The following is a 20,000-nucleotide window of genomic DNA, read 5'->3' on the forward strand; positions in this document are numbered from 1 at the left end:
GTTGGCTTTGGTTCTCTCCAGGGCCTGGTCCACTGCTAGTGTGGCTGAACCAAAACCCTGCTCTGCATTCTCCTCAATGAACTGCTGCAACTATAGGACCACAGAATGGACAGGCTATTAACACAGTATTAACCTATGGGACCAGAGAATGGACAGGCTATTAACACAGTATTAATCTATTGGACCAGAGAATGGACAGGCTATTAACACAGTATTCATCTATAGGACCAGAGAATGGACAGGCTATTAACACAGTATTAATCTATAGGACCAGAGAATGGACAGGCTATTAACACAGTATTAACCTATGGGACCAGAGAATGGACAGGCTATTAAGACAGCATAAATCTATTTCTGAAGGAGAATGGACATCTGGCCCATGTTTGTCTGAGAGTTTCTGTTTCCTAGATGATGACAGTATTAATCTATAGGACCAGAGAATTGACAGGCTATTAACACAGTATTAACCTATGGGACCAGAGAATGGACAGGCTATTAAGACAGCATAAATCTATTTCTGAAGGAGAATGGACATCTGGCCCATGTTTGTCTGAGAGTTTCTGTTTCCTAGATGATGACAGTATCCACCTTGATAAAGGTATGTTTTACTGAAACGTTGTTTAATAGATCCATTAAATGTTTGGAAGCATCTGGACCACCAGTGTTCTGCCGTTTTCCTTTTCGTTAACCAGCATTTCTTTCTCTCTCATTATACCTGTTAACACGTCAGGAGGTAACACTCTTATTATGTTAATTATAGCAGCGTGCCATCACCAACCAGGAAGTGGACGTCTGGGGTTGGATCACAGTCACACAGAGACACAGAAGCTCTGAATGGGTTGTACCTGTTTCAGTTCAAACTCTGAGGAGAAGCGCCTGGTGATTCCATCAATGAGCCGTGCGAAGGACAACGATCCCCCTCCATAACTACAAGATGAGGAGACATAAATACGGTCAACATTCAACACATTAAAACGTAATTGATAAAATCCCAAGCCAGTTGGCTCTGACAAAGTCCCAAGCCAAAGACTGGCCTACAACATGACCCTATATTGTGTAATATATAGTGATTAGGGTGCCACTACCCTTGACCAGAGGTAGTGTACTATATGGGGATTAGTGTGCCACTAAATTTGACCAGTGGTAGTGTACTACATAGGGATTAGGGTGCCACTACTTTTGACCAGTGGTAGTGTACTACACAGGGATTAGGGTGCCACTACCCTTGACCAGAGGTAGTGTACTATATAGGGATTAGGGTGCCACTAAATTTGACCAGTGGTAGTGTACTATATAGGGATTAGGGTGCCACTAAATTTGACCAGTGGTAGTGCACTATATAGGGATTAGGGTGCCATTTGGGATGTAAACATTAGAATGAATAACTGCAGTGTTCACATCAGACAGATACATTATATAAATGTTGGATCCTACTCACTCATTAAATAAGTGGTTCCAGTTGGTTCTGACAAAGTCCCAAGCCAAAGACTGGCCCACAACATTACCAGCAATGTACACAATGGTGAATGTGGCGTCCTGTTTCCGAATCTTCTCTGGATCCAGACAGTAGTTCAGATACCTGAAACCCAAACACACAGATCAGATCCATCCTGAATGATCCTGCACAACTACATTGATCAACTAATACTATTTGATTCAAACACACTGCATTGCTTTGACCAGAACCCATTGGGCACATAGTGGGCTCATAGAGGGCACATAGAGGGCTCATAGAGGGCTCATAGAGGTCTCATAGAGGGCTCAGAGGGAACATAGAGGGCTCATAGAGGGAACATAGAGGGCACATAGAGGGCACATAGTGGGCTCATAGAGGGCACATAGAGGGTACATAGAGGGCTCATAGAGGGAACATAGAGGGCACATAGAGGGTACATAGAGGGCTCATAGAGGGCACATAGAGGGAACATAGAGGGAACATAGAGGGCACATAGAGGGAACATAGAGGGCACATAGAGGGTACATAGAGGGAACATAGAGGGAACATAGAGGGCTCATAGAGGGAACATAGAGGGCTCATAGAGGGAACATAGAGGGCACATAGAGGGCACATAGAGGGCACATAGAGGGCTCATAGAGGGAACATAGAGGGCTCATAGAGGGAACATAGAGGGCTCATAGAGGGAACATAGAGGGCACATAGAGGGAACATAGAGGGCACATAGAGGGCTCATAGAGGGAACATAGAGGGAACATAGAGGGCACATAGAGGGCTCATAGAGGGAACATAGAGGGATCATAGAGGGAACATAGAGGGCACATAGAGGGCACATAGTGGGCTCATAGAGGGCACATAAAGGGCTCATAGAGGGCTCATAGAGGGAACATAGAGGGAACATAGAGGGCTGATAGAGGTCTCATAGTGGGCTCATAGAGGGCTCATAGAGGGAACATAGAGGGCACATAGAGGGAACATAGAGGGCACATAGAGGGCACATAGAGGGAACATAGAGGGCTCATAGAGGGAACATAGAGGGCACATAGAGGGAACATAGAGGGCACATAGAGGGAACATAGAGGGCTCATAGAGGGAACATAGAGGGCTCATAGAGGGCTCATAGAGGTCTCATAGAGGGCTCATAGAGGGAACATAGAGGGCTCATAGAGGGAACATAGAGGGCACATAGAGAGCTCATAGAGAGCCCATAGTGGGCTCATAGAGGGCACATAGAGGGCTCATAGAGGGCTCATAGAGGGCACATAGAGGGAACATAGAGGGCTCATAGAGGTCTCATAGCGGGCTCATAGAGGGCACATAGAGGGCTCATAGAGGGCTCATAGAGGGAACATAGAAGGCACATAGAGGGAACATAGAGGGCACATAGAGGGAACATAGAGGGCACATAGAGGGAACATAGAGGGCACATAGAGGGCACATAGAGGGAACATAGAGGGCTCATAGAGGGAACATAGAGGGCACATAGAGGGAACATAGAGGGCACATAGAGGGAACATAGAGGGCTCATAGAGGGAACATAGAGGGCTCATAGAGGGCTCATAGAGGTCTCATAGAGGGCTCATAGAGGGAACATAGAGGGCTCATAGAGGGAACATAGAGGGCACATAGAGAGCTCATAGAGAGCCCATAGTGGGCTCATAGAGGGCACATAGAGGGCTCATAGAGGGCTCATAGAGGGAACATAGAGGGCTCATAGAGGTCTCATAGCGGGCTCATAGAGGGCACATAGAGGGAACATAGAGGGCTCATAGAGGGAACATAGAAGGCACATAGAGGGAACATAGAGGGCACATAGAGGGAACATAGAGGGCTCATAGAGGGAACATAGAGGGCTCATAGAGGGCACATAGAGGGCACATATAAGGCACATAGAGGGAACATAGAGGGAACATAGAGGGCTCATAGAGGGAACATAGAGGGCACATAGAGGGAACATAGCGGGCTCATAGAGGGAACATAGAGGGCACATAGAGGGAACATAGAGGGACCATAGAGGGCACATAGAGGGAACATAGAGGGCACATAGAGGGCTCATAGAGGGCACATAGTGGGCTCATAGAGGGCACATAGAGGGCTCATAGAGGTCTCATAAAGGGCTCATAGAGGGAACATAGAGGGCTCATAGAGGGCACATAGAGGGCTCATATAGGGCACATAGAGGGCACACAGAGAGCTCATAGTGGGCACATAGAGGGCTCATAGAGGGCTCATAGTGGGCACATAGAGGGCTCATATGAGACCTCTACCCCTCTACCCTGAGACCTCTACCCTGGGGTGGCAGGGTAGCCTAGTGGTTAGAGCTTTGGACTAGTAACCGAAAGGTTGCAAGTTCGAATCCCCGAGCTGACAAGGTACAAATCTGTCGTTCTGCCCCTGAACAGACAGTTAACCCACTGTTCCTAGGCCGTCATTGAAAATAAGAATTTGTTCTTAACTGACTTGCCTAGTTAAATAAAGGTAAAATAAATCAAATAAATAAATAGAGGCCACAGAGGGCACATAGAGGACACACAGAGAGCTCATAGAAGGCTCATAGAGGGCACTTAGAGGGCTCATAGAGGCCACATGGAGGGAACATAGAGCAGTAGTGCGCCGTAAATAAGGAATAGGGTTCAATTTGGGACACAGTCTGGGTCCTCTTCACCTGTTCAGTAACCAGGGAGCCCTGGTGCAGGCCAGAGGTCATCCTCACCTGTTCAGTAACCAGGGAGCCCTGGTGCAGGCCAGAAGTCATCCTCAACTGTTCAGTAACCAGGGAGCCCTGGTGCAGGCCAGAAGTCATCCTCACCTGTTCAGTAACCAGGAAATCCTGGTGCAGGCCAGAGGTCATCCTCACCTGTTCAGTAACCAGGGAGCCCTGGTGCAGGCTAGAAGTCATCCTCACCTGTTCAGTAACCAGGGAGCCCTGGTGCAGGCCAGAAGTCATCCTCACCTGTTCAGTAACCAGGGAGCCCTGGTGCAGGCCAGGGAATACATCAGCTTGTCAGCCTCAGAGGCAATGGAAGCCTCTCTGTACATCCTCCAGGCGAAGTCCCACTCCTCCACCCCTCCTGCTGCGATGGCGCTGCAGTACACCGTCTGCCTCAGGTTGGGGTGAATCCTGGACCAGACAATGTAAACGGGATCATCACATCAGGGTTGGGATCAATAACAGCCTTCAACACTAGGGTTGGGATCAATAACAGTCTTCAACACTAGGGTTGGGATCAATAACAGTCTTCAACACTAGGGTTGGGATCAATAACAGCCTTCAACACTAGGGTTGGGATCAATAACAGTCTTCAATACTAGGGTTGGGATCAATAACAACCTTCAACAATAGGGTTGGGATCAATAACAGCCTTCAACACTAGGGTTGACATCAATAACAGCTTTCAACACTAGGGTTGGGATCAATAACAGTATTCAACACTAGGGTTGGGATCAATAACAGTCTTCAACACTAGGGTTGGGATCAATAACAGCCTTCAACACTAGGGTTGGGATCAAAAACAGCCTTCAACACTAGGGTTGAGATCAATAACAGCCTTCAACACTAGGGTTGGGATCAATAACAGCTTTCAACACTAGGGTTGGGATCAATAACATTCTTCAACACTAGGGTTGGGATCAATAACAGCCTTCAACACTAGGGTTGGGATCAAAAACAGCCTTCAACACTAGGGTTGGGATCAATAACAGTCTTCAACACTAGGGTTGGGATCAATAACAGCCTTCAACACCAGGGTTGGGATCAATAACAGTCTTCAACACTAGGGTTGGGATCAATAACAGCTTTCAACACTAGGGTTGGGATCAATAACAGTCTTCAACACTAGGGTTGGGATCAATAACAGTCTTCAACACTAGGGTTGGGATCAATAACAGCCTTCAACACCAGGGTTGGGATCAATAACAGTCTTCAACACTAGGGTTGGGATCAATAACAGCTTTCAACACTAGGGTTGGGATCAATAACAGTCTTCAACACTAGGGTTGGGATCAATAACAGCCTTCAACACTAGGGTTGGGATCAATAACAGCCTTCAACACTAGGGTTGGGATCAAAAACAGCCTTCAACACTAGGGTTGGGATCAATAACAGTCTTCAACACTAGGGTTGGGATCAATAACAGCCTTCAACACTAGGGTTGGGATCAAAAACAGCCTTCAACACTAGGGTTGAGATCAATAACAGCCTTCAACACTAGGGTTGGGATCAATAACAGCTTTCAACACTAGGGTTGGGATCAATAACATTCTTCAACACTAGGGTTGGGATCAATAACAGCCTTCAACACTAGGGTTGGGATCAAAAACAGCCTTCAACACTAGGGTTGGGATCAATAACAGTCTTCAACACTAGGGTTGGGATCAATAACAGCCTTCAACACCAGGGTTGGGATCAATAACAGTCTTCAACACTAGGGTTGGGATCAATAACAGCTTTCAACACTAGGGTTGGGATCAATAACAGTCTTCAACACTAGGGTTGGGATCAATAACAGCCTTCAACACTAGGGTTGGGATCAATAACAGCCTTCAACACTAGGGTTGGGATCAATAACAGCCTTCAACACTAGGGTTGGGATCAATAACAGTCTTCAACACTAGGGTTGGGATCAATAACAGCCTTCAACACTAGGGTTGAGATCATTAACAGTCTTCAACACTAGGGTTGGGATCAATAACAGCCTTCAACACTAGGGTTGGGATCAATAACAGCCTTCAACACTAGGGTTGGGATCAATAACAGTCTTCAACACTAGGGTTGGGATCAATAACAGCCTTCAACACTAGGGTTGGGATCAATAACAGCCTTCAACACTAGGGTTGGGATCAATAACAGTCTTCAACACTAGGGTTGGGATCAATAACAGTCTTCAACACTAGGGTTGGGATCAATAACAGCCTTCAACACCAGGGTTGGGATCAATAACAGTCTTCAACACTAGGGTTGGGATCAATAACAGCTTTCAACACTAGGGTTGGGATCAATAACAGTCTTCAACACTAGGGTTGGGATCAATAACAGCCTTCAACACTAGGGTTGGGATCAATAACAGCCTTCAACACTAGGGTTGGGATCAATAACAGCCTTCAACACTAGGGTTGGGATCAATAACAGTCTTCAACACTAGGGTTGGGATCAATAACAGCCTTCAACACTAGGGTTGGGATCAATAACAGTCTTCAACACTAGGGTTGAGATCATTAACAGTCTTCAACACTAGGGTTGGGATCAATAACAGCCTTCAACACTAGGGTTGGGATCAATAACAGCCTTCAACACTAGGGTTGGGATCAATAACAGTCTTCAACACTAGGGTTGGGATCAATAACAGCCTTCAACACTAGGGTTGGGATCAATAACAGCCTTCAACACTAGGGTTGGGATCAATAACAGTCTTCAACACTAGGGTTGGGATCAATAACAGTCTTCAACACTAGGGTTGGGATCAATAACAGTCTTCAACACTAGGGTTGGGATCAATAACAGCCTTCAACACTAGGGTTGGGATCAATAACAGTCTTCAACACTAGGGTTGGGATCAATAACAGCCTTCAACACTAGGGTTGGGATCAATAACAACCTTCAACACTAGGGTTGGGATCAATAACAGTCTTCAACACTAGGGTTGGGATCAATAACAGCCTTCAACACTAGGGTTGGGATCAATAACAGTCTTCAACACTAGGGTTGGGATCAATAACAGTCTTCAACACTAGGGTTGGGATCAATAACAGCCTTCAACACTAGGGTTGGGATCAATAACAGCCTTCAACACTAGGGTTGGGATCAATAACAGTCTTCAACACTAGGGTTGGGATCAATAACAGTCTTCAACACTAGGGTTGGGATCAATAACAGTCTTCAACACTAGGGTTGGGATCAATAACAGCCTTCAACACTAGGGTTGGGATCAATAACAGTCTTCAACACTAGGGTTGGGATCAATAACAGCCTTCAACACTAGGGTTGGGATCAATAACAGCCTTCAACACTAGGGTTGGGATCAATAACAGTCTTCAACACTAGGGTTGGGATCATTAACAGTCTTCAACACTAGGGTTGGGATCAATAACAGTCTTCAACACTAGGGTTGGGATCATTAACAGTCTTCAACACTAGGGTTGGGATCAATAACAGTCTTCAACACTAGGGTTGGGATCAATAACAGTCTTCAACACTAGGGTTGGGATCAATAACAGTCTTCAACACTAGGGTTGGGATCAATAACAGTCTTCAACACTAGGGTTGGGATCAATAACAGTCTTCAACACTAGGGTTGGGATCAATAACAGCCTTCAACACTAGGGTTGGGATCAATAACAGTCTTCAACACTAGGGTTGGGATCAATAACAGCCTTCAACACTAGGGTTGGGATCAATAACAGCCTTCAACACTAGGGTTGGGATCAATAACAGTCTTCAACACTAGGGTTGGGATCATTAACAGTCTTCAACACTAGGGTTGGGATCAATAACAGTCTTCAACACTAGGGTTGGGATCAATAACAGCCTTCAACACTAGGGTTGGGATCAATAACAGCCTTCAACACTAGGGTTGGGATCAATAACAGTCTTCAACACTAGGGTTGGGATCAATAACAGTCTTCAACACTAGGGTTGGGATCAATAACAGTCTTCAACACTAGGGTTGGGATCAATAACAGCCTTCAACACTAGGGTTGGGATCAATAACAGTCTTCAACACTAGGGTTGGGATCAATAACAGCCTTCAACACTAGGGTTGGGATCAATAACAGCCTTCAACACTAGGGTTGGGATCAATAACAGTCTTCAACACTAGGGTTGGGATCATTAACAGTCTTCAACACTAGGGTTGGGATCAATAACAGTCTTCAACACTAGGGTTGGGATCATTAACAGTCTTCAACACTAGGGTTGGGATCAATAACAGTCTTCAACACTAGGGTTGGGATCAATAACAGTCTTCAACACTAGGGTTGGGATCAATAACAGTCTTCAACACTAGGGTTGGGATCAATAACAGTCTTCAACACTAGGGTTGGGATCAATAACAGTCTTCAACACTAGGGTTGGGATCAATAACAGCCTTCAACACTAGGGTTGGGATCAATAACAGTCTTCAACACTAGGGTTGGGATCAATAACAGCCTTCAACACTAGGGTTGGGATCAATAACAGCCTTCAACACTAGGGTTGGGATCAATAACAGTCTTCAACACTAGGGTTGGGATCATTAACAGTCTTCAACACTAGGGTTGGGATCAATAACAGTCTTCAACACTAGGGTTGGGATCATTAACAGTCTTCAACACTAGGGTTGGGATCAATAACAGTCTTCAACACTAGGGTTGGGATCAATAACAGTCTTCAACACTAGGGTTGAGGAGGAGGAGGATAGGATAGGAGAGGACCCCTCCTGTCTCAGTCTCCAGTATTTATGCTGCAGTAGTTTATGTGTCGGGGGCTGGGGTCAGTTTGTTATATCTGGAGTACTTCTCCTGTCTCAGCCTCCAGTATTTATGCTGCAGTAGTTTATGTGTCAGGGGGCTGGGGTCAGTTTGTTATATCTGGAGTACTTCTCCTGTCTCAGCCTCCAGTATTTATGCTGCAGTAGTTTATGTGTCGTGGGGCTGGGGTCAGTCTGTTATATCTGGAGTATTTCTCCTGTCTCAGCCTCCAGTATTTATGCTGCAGTAGTTTATGTGTCGGGGGGCTGGGGTCAGTTTGTTATATCTGGAGTACTTCTCCTGTCTCAGCCTCCAGTATTTATGCTGCAGTAGTTTATGTGTCGGGGGGCTAGGGTCAGTTTGTTATATCTGGAGTACTTCTCCTGTCCTATCCGGTGTCCTGTGTGAATTTAAGTATGCTTTCTCTAATTCTCGCTTTCTCTCTTTCTTTCTCTCTCTCGGTGGACCTGAGCCCTAGGACCATGCGTCAGGACTACTTGACATGATGACTCCTTGCTGCCCCCAGTCCACCTGGCCGTGCTGCTGCTCCAGTTTCAACTGTTCTGCCTGTGATTATTATTGGACCATGCTGGTCATTTATGAACATTTGAACATATTGGCCATTTTCTGTTATAATCTCCACCCGGCACTGCCAGAAGAGGAATGGCCACCCCACATAGCCTGGTTCCTCTCTAGGTTTCTTCCTAGGTTTTGGCCTTTCTAGGGAGTTTATCCTAGCCACCGTGCTTCTACACCTGCATTGCTTGCTGTTTGGGGTTTTAGACTGGGTTTCTGTACAGCACTTTGAGATATCAGCTGATGTACGAAGGGCTATATAAATACAGAGGAGAGGAGAGGAGAGGAGAGGAGAGGAGAGGAGAGGAGAGGAGAGGAGAGGAGAGGAGAGGAGAGGAGAGGGATCTCTGTACGTGTTGTTCTCGGGCGTTTTCATCCAGTCTTTGAACCAGCCTGTAGTCAGCTCCTCACAGCCTGCTACTCCTGTACTGCAGGCTATAGAGATGGCATTCACCTGGTTGTACCTGGAGACAGGAGGAAAATACAAATGAAACAGAAGAAACTCTTAATGGTATACTGACCTCACAACTTCTGACTTATTGAGTCCATTCATGATAACTGGATGAGAACAGTCATTTTGAACTGACTGAGTGTTTTGTCTTCTAAAAATAGTTTCTAACTATCGTGACATTTTCTCTTTGTATCCATCAACTTTGTGAAAGGTAGACGTTCTTACTGGTCAGTGTGTTTCTCAGGAATCTTGGTCCAGTCAGCAGTGATAGTCTTGAAGTGGTTGAAAAGAGGCGTGACTTGTTTATTGAGGTAAGCCTGAAAGATAAGAACAGAACTAGCTGTTTATTGAGGTAAGCCTGAAAGATAAGAACAGAACTAGCTGTTTATTGAGGTAAGCCTGAAAGATAAGAACAGAACTAGCTGTTTATTGAGGTAAGCCTGAAGGATAAGAACAGAACTAGCTGTTTATTGAGGTAAGCCTGAAAGATAAGAACAGAACTAGCTGTTTATTGAGGCAAACCTGAAAGATAAGAACAGAACTAGCTGTTTATTGAGGTAAGCCTGAAGGATAAGAACAGAACTAGCTGTTTATTGAGGTAAGCCTGAAAGATAAGAACAGAACTAGCTGTTTATTGAGGTAAGCCTGAAAGATAAGAACAGAACTAGCTGTTTATTGAGGTAAGCCTGAAGGATAAGAACAGAACTAGCTGTTTATTGAGGTAAGCTTGAAAGATAAGAACAGAACTAGCTGTTTATTGAGGCAAACCTGAAAGATAAGAACAGAACTAGCTGTTTATTGAGGTAAGCCTGAAGGATAAGAACAGAACTAGCTGTTTATTGAGGTAAGCCTGAAAGATAAGAACATAACTAGCTGTTTAATGAGGTAAGCCTGAAAGATAAGAACAGAACTAGCTGTTTATTGAGGTAAGCCTGAAAGATAAGAACAGAACTCGCTGTTTATTGAGGTAAGCCTGAAAGATAAGAACAGAACTCGCTGTTTATTGAGGTAAGCCTGAAAGATAAGAACAGAACTCGCTGTTTATTGAGGTAAGCCTGAAAGATAAGAACAGAACTCGCTGTTTATTGAGGTAAGCCTGAAAGATAAGAACAGAACTCGCTGTTTATTGAGGTAAGCCTGAAAGATAAGAACAGAACTCGCTGTTTATTGAGGTAAGCCTGAAAGATAAGAACAGAACTCGCTGTTTATTGAGGTAAGCCTGAAAGATAAGAACAGAACTCGCTGTTTATTGAGGTAAGCCTGAAAGATAAGAACAGAACTCGCTGTTTATTGAGGTAAGCCTGAAAGATAAGAACAGAACTTGCTGTTTATTGAGGTAAGCCTGAAAGATAAGAACAGAACTCGCTGTTTATTGAGGTAAGCCTGAAAGATAAGAACAGAACTCGCTGTTTATTGAGGTAAGCCTGAAAGATAAGAACAGAACTCGCTGTTTATTGAGGTAAGCCTGAAAGATAAGAACATAACTAGCTGTTTAATGAGGTAAGACTGAAAGATAAGGACAGAACTAGCTGCATCACAACATATCAGAGATATTGGATGACATTATCATTTGCATTCATCAGTGTCAATAAATATGGAACAGAGTGGATCTTAGTAGCAGATTTTGCAATTAAAAAAAATTCAGTACTCTACCGCTATGTCCCAGATGGAACACTATTCCATATAGTGGACAAAATGAATAGGGTGCCATCTGGTCAAAGTACTACATAAAGAATAGGGTGCCATATAGTGATCTGGTCAAAGTACTGCATAAGGAATAGGATGCCATATAGTGATCTGGTCAAAGTACTACATAAGGAATAGGGTGCCATATAGTGATCTGGTCAAAGTACTGCATAAGGAATAGGATGCCATATAGTGATCTGGTCAAAGTACTGCGTAAGTAACAGGGTGCCATATAGTGATCTGGTCAAAGTACTGCATAAGTAACAGGATGCCATATAGTGATCTGGTCAAAGTACTACATAAGGAATAGGATGCCATATAGTGATCTGGTCAAAGTACTGCGTAAGTAACAGGGTGCCATATAGTGATCTGGTCAAAGTACTGCATAAGGAATAGGGTGCCATATAGTGATCTGGTCAAAGTACTGCATAAGGAATAGGATGCCATATAGTGATCTGGTCAAAGTACTGCATAAGTAACAGGATGCCATATAGTGATCTTTGTTTTTTCTTTTTTTTCACCTTTATTTAACCAGGTAGGCTAGTTGAGAACAAGTTCTCATTTACAACTGCGACCTGGCCAAGATAAAGCATAGCAGTGTGAACAGACAACACAGAGATACACATGGAGTAAACAATTAACAAGTCAATAACACAGTAGAAAAAAGGGGGAGTCTATATACAATGTGTGCAAAAGGCATGAGGAGGTAGGCGAATAATTACAATATTGCAGATTAACACTGGATTGATAAATGGTCATGTACAGGTAGAGATGTTGGTGTGCAAAAGAGCAGAAAAGTAAATAAATAAAAACTGTGGGGATGAGGTAGGTGAAAATGGGTGGGCTATTTACCAATAGATTATGTACAGCTGCAGCGATCGGTTAGCTGCTCAGATAGCTGATGTTTGAAGTTGGTGAGGGAGATAAAGGTCTCCAACTTCAGCGATTTTTGCAATTCGTTCCAGTCACAGGCAGCAGAGTACTGGAACGAAAGGCGGCCGAATGAGGTGTTGGCTTTAGGGATGATCAGTGAGATACACCTGCTGGAGCGCGTGCTACGGATGGGTGTTGCCATCGTGACCAGTGAACTGAGATAAGGCGGAGCTTTACCTAGCATGGCCTTGTAGATGACCTGGAGCCAGTGGGTCTGGCGACGAATATGTAGCGAGGGCCAGCCAAAGTACTGCATAAGTAACAGGGTGCCATATAGTGATCTGGTCAAAGTACTGCATAAGGAATAGGATGCCATATAGTGATCTGGTCAAAGTACTGCATAAGGAATAGGGTGCCATATAGTGATCTGGTCAAAGTACTGCATAAGGAATAGGATGCCATATAGTGATCTGGTCAAAGTACTGCATAAGGAATAGGGTGCCATATAGTGATCTGGTCAAAGTACTGCATAAGGAATAGGATGCCATATAGTGATCTGGTCAAAGTACTGCATAAGTAACAGGGTGCCATATAGTGATCTGGTCAAAGTACTGCATAAGGAATAGGATGCCATATAGTGATCTGGTCAAAGTACTGCATAAGTAACAGGGTGCCATATAGTGATCTGGTCAAAGTACTGCATAAGGAATATGATGCCATATAGTGATCTGGTCAAAGTACTGCATAAGGAATAGGATGCCATATAGTGATCTGGTCAAAGTACTGCATAAGTAACAGGGTGCCATATAGGACCCAGATATAACACTGACCTGCATGGGTCCGTAGACGTCGCTGCGGTCGAACATGAGGAAGAAGTAGCCCAGGTTCCTGTCAGCTGTTTGCCAGGGCATGTACTCTCTCTCCCTCTGAAGGAACAGGGTGGTTCTCAGAGCCAGTATAGTGCTGACTATCCTCGCCCTGACGTGGACCAAGACAGAAAAACATCACACACACCTTTATTCATCAACTACAATGATATCAACCAGAAATGACACCTGCTGAAATGGTGTTGACAGCAACAGACAGAATATAGACAGAGGACTTTACAGATAGTTTACATATAGACAGCATATAGACAGAGGACTTTACAGGTAGTTTACATATAGACAGCATATAGACAGAGGAATTTACAGGTAGTTTACATATAGACAGCATATAGACAGAGGACTTTACAGGTAGTTTACATATAGACAGCATATAGACAGAGGACTTTACAGGTAGTTTACATATAGACAGCATATAGACAGAGGACTTTACAGGTAGTTTACATATAGACAGAGGTCTTTACAGATAGTTTACATATAGACAGCATATAGACAGAGGACTTTACAGTTAGTTTACATATAGACAGAGGGCTTTACATATAGACAGCATATAGACAGAGGACTTTACAGGTAGTTTACATATAGACAGAGGACTTTACAGATAGTTTACATATAGACAGCATATAGACAGAGGACTTTACAGGTAGTTTACATATAGACAGAGGACTTTACAGGTAGTTTACATATAGACAGCATTTAGACAGAGGACTTTACAGATAGTTTACATATAGACAGCATATAGACAGAAGACTTTACAGGTAGATTTCATATAGACAGAGGACTTTACAGGTAGTTTACATATAGACAGAGGACTTTACAGATAGTTTACATATAGACAGCATATAGACAGAGGACTTTACAGATAGTTTACATATCAACAGCAAATAGACAGAGGACTTTACAGGTAGTTTACATATAGACAGAGGACTTTACAGGTAGTTTACATATAGACAGCATATAGACAGAGGACTTTACAGATAGTTTACATATAGACAGCAAAGGATAAGTGTATAGGATAAGTAATCCTTCTCACCACCCCCCCCCCCTTAATGATTTAGATGCACTATTGTAAAGTGGCTGTTCCACTGGATGTCAGAAGGTGAATTCACCAATTTGTAAGTCGCTCTGGATAAGAGCGTCTGCTAAATGACTTAAATGTAAATGTAATAGTTTACATATAGACAGAAGACTTTACAGATAGTTTACATATAGACAGAATATAGACAGAGGACTTTACTCTGTCTTTACAGATAGTTTACATATAGACAGCAAATAGACAGAGGACTTTACAGATAGTTTACATATAGACAGCAAATAGACAGAGGACTTTACAGATAGTTTACATATAGACAGAAGACTTTACAGATAGTTTACATATAGACAGAATATAGACAGAGGACTTTACAGGTAGTCTACATACAGACAGCATATAGACAGAGGACTTTACAGGTAGTTTACATATAGACAGCATATAGACAGAGGACTTTACAGATAGTTTACATACAGACAGCATATAGACAGAGGACTTTACAGATAGTTTACATATAGACAGAGGACTTTACAGATAGTTTACATATAGACAGCATATAAATAGAGGACTTTACAGGTAATTTACATATAGACAGAGGACTTTACAGATAGTTTACATATAGACAGCAAATAGACAGAGGACTTTACAGATAGTTTACATATCGACAGCATATAGACAGAGGACTTTACAGATAGTTTACATATCGACAGCAAATAGACAGAGGAATTTACAGGTAGTTTACATATAGATAGCATATAGACAGAGGACTTTACAGATAGTTTACATATAGATAGCATATAGACAGAGGACTTTACAGATAGTTTACATATAGACAGCATATAGACAGAGGACTTTACAGATAATTTACATATATATAGCATTGAGACAGAGGACTTTACAGATAGTTTACATATAGACAGCATATAGACAGAGGACTTTACAGATAGTTTACATATGGATAGCATATAGACAGAGGACTTTACAGATAGTTTACATATAGACAGAGGACTTTACAGATAGTTTGCATATAGATAGCATATAGACAGAGGACTTTACAGATAGTTTACATATAGATATTATATAGACAGAGGACTTTACAGATAGTTTACATATAGACAGCATATAGACAGAGGACTTTACAGATAATTTACATATATATAGCATTGAGACAGAGGACTTTACAGATAGTTTACATATAGACAGCATATAGACAGAGGACTTTACAGATAGTTTACATATAGACAGAGGACTTTACAGATAGTTTACATATAGACAGAGGACTTTACAGATAGTTTACATATAGACAGAGGACTTTACAGATAGTTTACATATATACAGATGACTTTACAGATAGTTTACATATAGACAGTATATAGACAGAGGACTTTACAGATAGTTTACATACAGACAGCATATAGACAGAGGACTTTACATATAGTTTACATATAGATAGCATATAGACAGAGGACTTTACAGATAGTTTACATACAGACAGAAGATTATGTTGTGTGGAAGAGGACTCACCTAGCCAGGTTAAAAGCATCATCCACAACCTGGGCTCTGTTGATCACTGGAATAGCCTGAATATAAACACAGGGACATTGAAATATGTCTGGTTCCCATATTGGGACAGTCAGCAGGTTTGTGCTGGTCTTCCTGGGACATAGTAATTTAGCAGGTTAGAAAGCATCATTATCATATGGACTGTTACCTCATGGTCTGTGCTGAGCTGGGTGAGGAGGTCATTATCATATGGACTGTTACCTCATGGTCTGTGCTGAGCTGGGTGAGGAGGTCATTATCATATGGACTGTTACCTCATGGTCTGTGCTGAGCTGGGTGAGGAGGTCATTATCATATGGACTGTTACCTCATGGTCTGTGCTGAGCTGGGTGAGGAGGTCATTATCATATGGACTGTTACCTCATGGTCTGTGCTGAGCTGCATGAGGAGGTCATTATCATATGGACTGTTACCTCATGGTCTGTGCTGAGCTGCATGAGGAGGTCATTATCATATGGACTGTTACCTCATGGTCTGTCTGCTTAGCTGGGTGAGGAGGTCATTATCATATGGACTGTTACCTCATGGTCTGTGCTGAGCTGGGTGAGGAGGTCATTATCATATGGACTGTTACCTCATGGTCTGTGCTGAGCTGGGTGAGGAGGTCATTATCATATGGACTGTTACCTCATGGTCTGTGCTGAGCTGGGTGAGGAGGTCATTATCATATGGACTGTTACCTCATGGTCTGTGCTGAGCTGGGTGAGGAGGTCATTATCATATGGACTGTTACCTCATGGTCTGTGCTGAGCTGCGTGAGGAGGTCATTATCATATGGACTGTTACCTCATGGTCTGTGCTGAGCTGGGTGAGGAGGTCATTATCTTATGGACTGTTACCTCATGGTCTGTCTGTGCTTAGCTGGGTGAGGAGGTCATTATCATATGGACTGTTACCTCATGGTCTGTGCTGAGCTGGGTGAGGAGGTCATTATCATATGGACTGTTACCTCATGGTCTGTGCTGAGCTGGGTGAGGAGGTCATTATCATATGGACTGTTACCTCATGGTCTGTGATGAGCTGCGTGAGGAGGTCATTATCATATGGACTGTTACCTCATGGTCTGTGCTGAGCTGCATGAGGAGGTCATTATCATATGGACTGTTACCTCATGGTCTGTGCTGAGCTGGGTGAGGAGGTCATTATCATATGGACTGTTACCTCATGGTCTGTGCTGAGCTGGGTGAGGAGGTCATTATCATATGGACTATTACCTCATGGTCTGTGCTGAGCTGGGTGATGAGGTCATTATCATATGGACTGTTACGTCATGGTCTGTGCTGAGCTGGGTGAGGACGTCATTATATATATATATATCCCATTTAGCAGACGCTTTTGTCCAAAGCGACTTACAAGTCAGCTGGGGCCACTACTTTTACATATGGGTGGCCCCAGTGGGAATCGAACCCACGACGCTTGGCGTTGCAAGCGCCATGCTCTACCGACTATTATCATATGGACTGTTACCTCATGGTCTGTGCTTAGCTGGGTGAGGAGGTCATTATCTTATGGACTGTTACCTCATGGTCTGTCTGTGCTTAGCTGGGTGAGGAGGTCATTATCATATGGACTGTTACCTCATGGTCTGTGCTGAGCTGGGTGAGGAGGTCATTATCATATGGACTGTTACGTCATGGTCTGTGCTGAGCTGGGTTAGGAGGTCATTATCATATGGACTGTTACCTCATGGTCTGTGCTTAGCTGGGTGAGGAGGTCATTATCTTATGGACTGTTACCTCATGGTCTGTCTGTGCTTAGCTGGGTGAGGAGGTCATTATCATATGGACTGTTACCTCATGGTCTGTGCTGAGCTGGGTGAGGAGGTCATTATCATATGGACTGTTACCTCATGGTCTGTGCTGAGCTGGGTGAGGAGGTCATTATCATATGGACTGTTACCTCATGGTCTGTGCTGAGCTGGGTGAGGAGGTCATTATCATATGGACTGTTACCTCATGGTCTGTGCTGAGCTGGGTGAGGAGGTCATTATCATATGGACTGTTACCTCATGGTCTGTGCTGAGCTGGGTGAGGAGGTCATTATCATATGGACTGTTACCTCATGGTCTGTGCTGAGCTGCGTGAGGAGGTCATTATCATATGGACTGTTACCTCACGGTCTGTGCTGAGCTGGGTGAGGAGGTCATTATCATATGGACTTTTACCTCATGGTCTGTGCTGAGCTGGGTGAGGAGGTCATTATCATATGGACTGTTACCTCATGGTCTGTGCTGAGCTGGGTGAGGAGTCGATCCCAGTTACTACTGTCATAGTTGACCCTGAAGAATCCAGAAACCTTGGTATTGGCCAACATCCAATCAGATCCCAAAGTTTTCATTGGTAGATGGGTGGCTGTATTTGAAGGAAGCAGGAAATAAAGGATTATCCTTCATATCATAGAGCCAACAGATTTCTTTAATGCGTCCCAATTGGACCCTATTCCCTGTATAGCGCACTACTTTAGACCAGGCCCATATTCCCTATATAGTGCACTACTTTAGACCAGAGCCATATTCCCTATATAGTGCACTACTGTTGACCAGGTCCATATTCCGTATATAGTACACTACTGTTGACCAGGTCCATATTCCCTATATAGTGCACTACTGTTGACCAGGGCCATATTCCCTATATAGTGCACTACTTTAGACAAGGGCCATATTCCCTATATAGTGCACTACTGTTGACCAGAGCCATATTCCCTATATAGTGCACTACTGTTGACCAGGGCCATATTCCCTATATAGTGCACTACTGTTGACCAGGGCCATATTCTCTATATAGTGCACTACTATCGACCAGGTCCATATTCCCTATATAGTGCACTACTGTTGACCAGGGCCATATTCCCTATATAGTGCACTACTGTTGACCAGGGCCATATTCCCTATATAGTGCACTACTGTTGACCAGGGCCATATTCCCTATATAGTGCACTACTGTTGACCAGGGCCATATTCTCTATATAGTGCACTACTGTTGACCAGGGCCCTATTCCCTATATAGTGCACTACTGTTGACCAGGGCCATATTCATTTACATTTACATTTAAGTCATTTAGCAGACGCTCTTATCCAGAGCGACTTACATTCCCTATATAGTGCACTACTGTTGACCAGGGCCATATTCCCTATATAGTGCACTACTATCGACCAGGTCCATATTCCCTATATAGTGCACTACTGTTGACCAGGGCCATATTCCCTATATAGTGCACTACTGTTGACCAGGGCCATATTCTCTATATAGTGCACTACTGTTGACCAGGGCCCTATTCCCTATATAGTGCACTACTGTTGACCAGGGCCATATTCCCTATATAGTGAACTACTGTTGACCAGGTCCATATTCCCTATATAGTGCACTACTGTTGACCAGGGCCATATTCCCTATATAGTGCACTACTGTTGACCATACCTGTTTTAGTCTGTAACCAGTATGGGGTCTGATCTGATGTAATGTTTAAACCCATACCTGTTTTAGTCTGTAACCTGTATGGAGTCTGATCTGATGTAGTGTTTAAACCCATACCTGTTTTAGTCTGTAACCAGTATGGAGTCTGATCTGATGTAGTGTTTAAACCCATACCTGTTTTAGTCTGTAACCAGTATGGAGTCTGATCTGATGTAATGTTTAAACCCATACCTGTTTTAGTCTGTAACCAGTATGGAGTCTGATCTGATGTAATGTTTAAACCCATACCTGTTTTAGTCTGTAACCAGTATGGAGTCTGATCTGATGTAGTGTTTAAACCCATACCTGTTTTAGTCTGTAACCAGTATGGAGTCTGATCTGATGTAGTGTTTAAACCCATACCTGTTTTAGTCTGTAACCAGTATGGAGTCTGATCTGATGTAGTGTTTAAACCCATACCTGTTTTAGTCTGTAACCAGTATGGAGTCTGATCTGATGTAGTGTTTAAACCCATACCTGTTTTAGTCTGTAACCAGTATGGGGTCTGATCTGATGTAGTGTTTAAACCCATACCTGTTTTAGTCTGTAACCAGTATGGGGTCTGATCTGATGTAATGTTTAAACC

At 43.4% G+C, this 20,000-nt stretch overlaps 1 protein-coding gene across 1 annotated transcript in view; it reads right to left on the minus strand.

Annotated features, from left to right (window-relative positions):
• LOC135554277 (aminopeptidase N-like) overlaps nucleotides 1-20,000 on the minus strand; it is an 88,415-nt gene that overhangs the window by 208 nt on the left and 68,207 nt on the right. The window contains exons 12-20 of the mRNA XM_064986480.1: nucleotides 18,180-18,313; nucleotides 15,924-15,979; nucleotides 13,316-13,463; nucleotides 10,152-10,243; nucleotides 9,829-9,939; nucleotides 4,410-4,577; nucleotides 1,439-1,579; nucleotides 846-927; nucleotides 1-90 (exon numbers count right to left, since the gene is read on the minus strand). The exon at nucleotides 1-90 is cut by the window's left edge and continues 208 nt beyond it. Of these exons, the coding sequence (XP_064842552.1) occupies nucleotides 1-90; nucleotides 846-927; nucleotides 1,439-1,579; nucleotides 4,410-4,577; nucleotides 9,829-9,939; nucleotides 10,152-10,243; nucleotides 13,316-13,463; nucleotides 15,924-15,979; nucleotides 18,180-18,313 (1,022 nt within the window). The remainder of the gene's footprint in view (nucleotides 91-845; nucleotides 928-1,438; nucleotides 1,580-4,409; nucleotides 4,578-9,828; nucleotides 9,940-10,151; nucleotides 10,244-13,315; nucleotides 13,464-15,923; nucleotides 15,980-18,179; nucleotides 18,314-20,000) is intronic.

The sequence above is a fragment of the Oncorhynchus masou genome, chromosome 2, assembly GCF_036934945.1.
Source record: "Oncorhynchus masou masou isolate Uvic2021 chromosome 2, UVic_Omas_1.1, whole genome shotgun sequence".
NCBI lineage: Eukaryota > Metazoa > Chordata > Actinopteri > Salmoniformes > Salmonidae > Oncorhynchus > Oncorhynchus masou.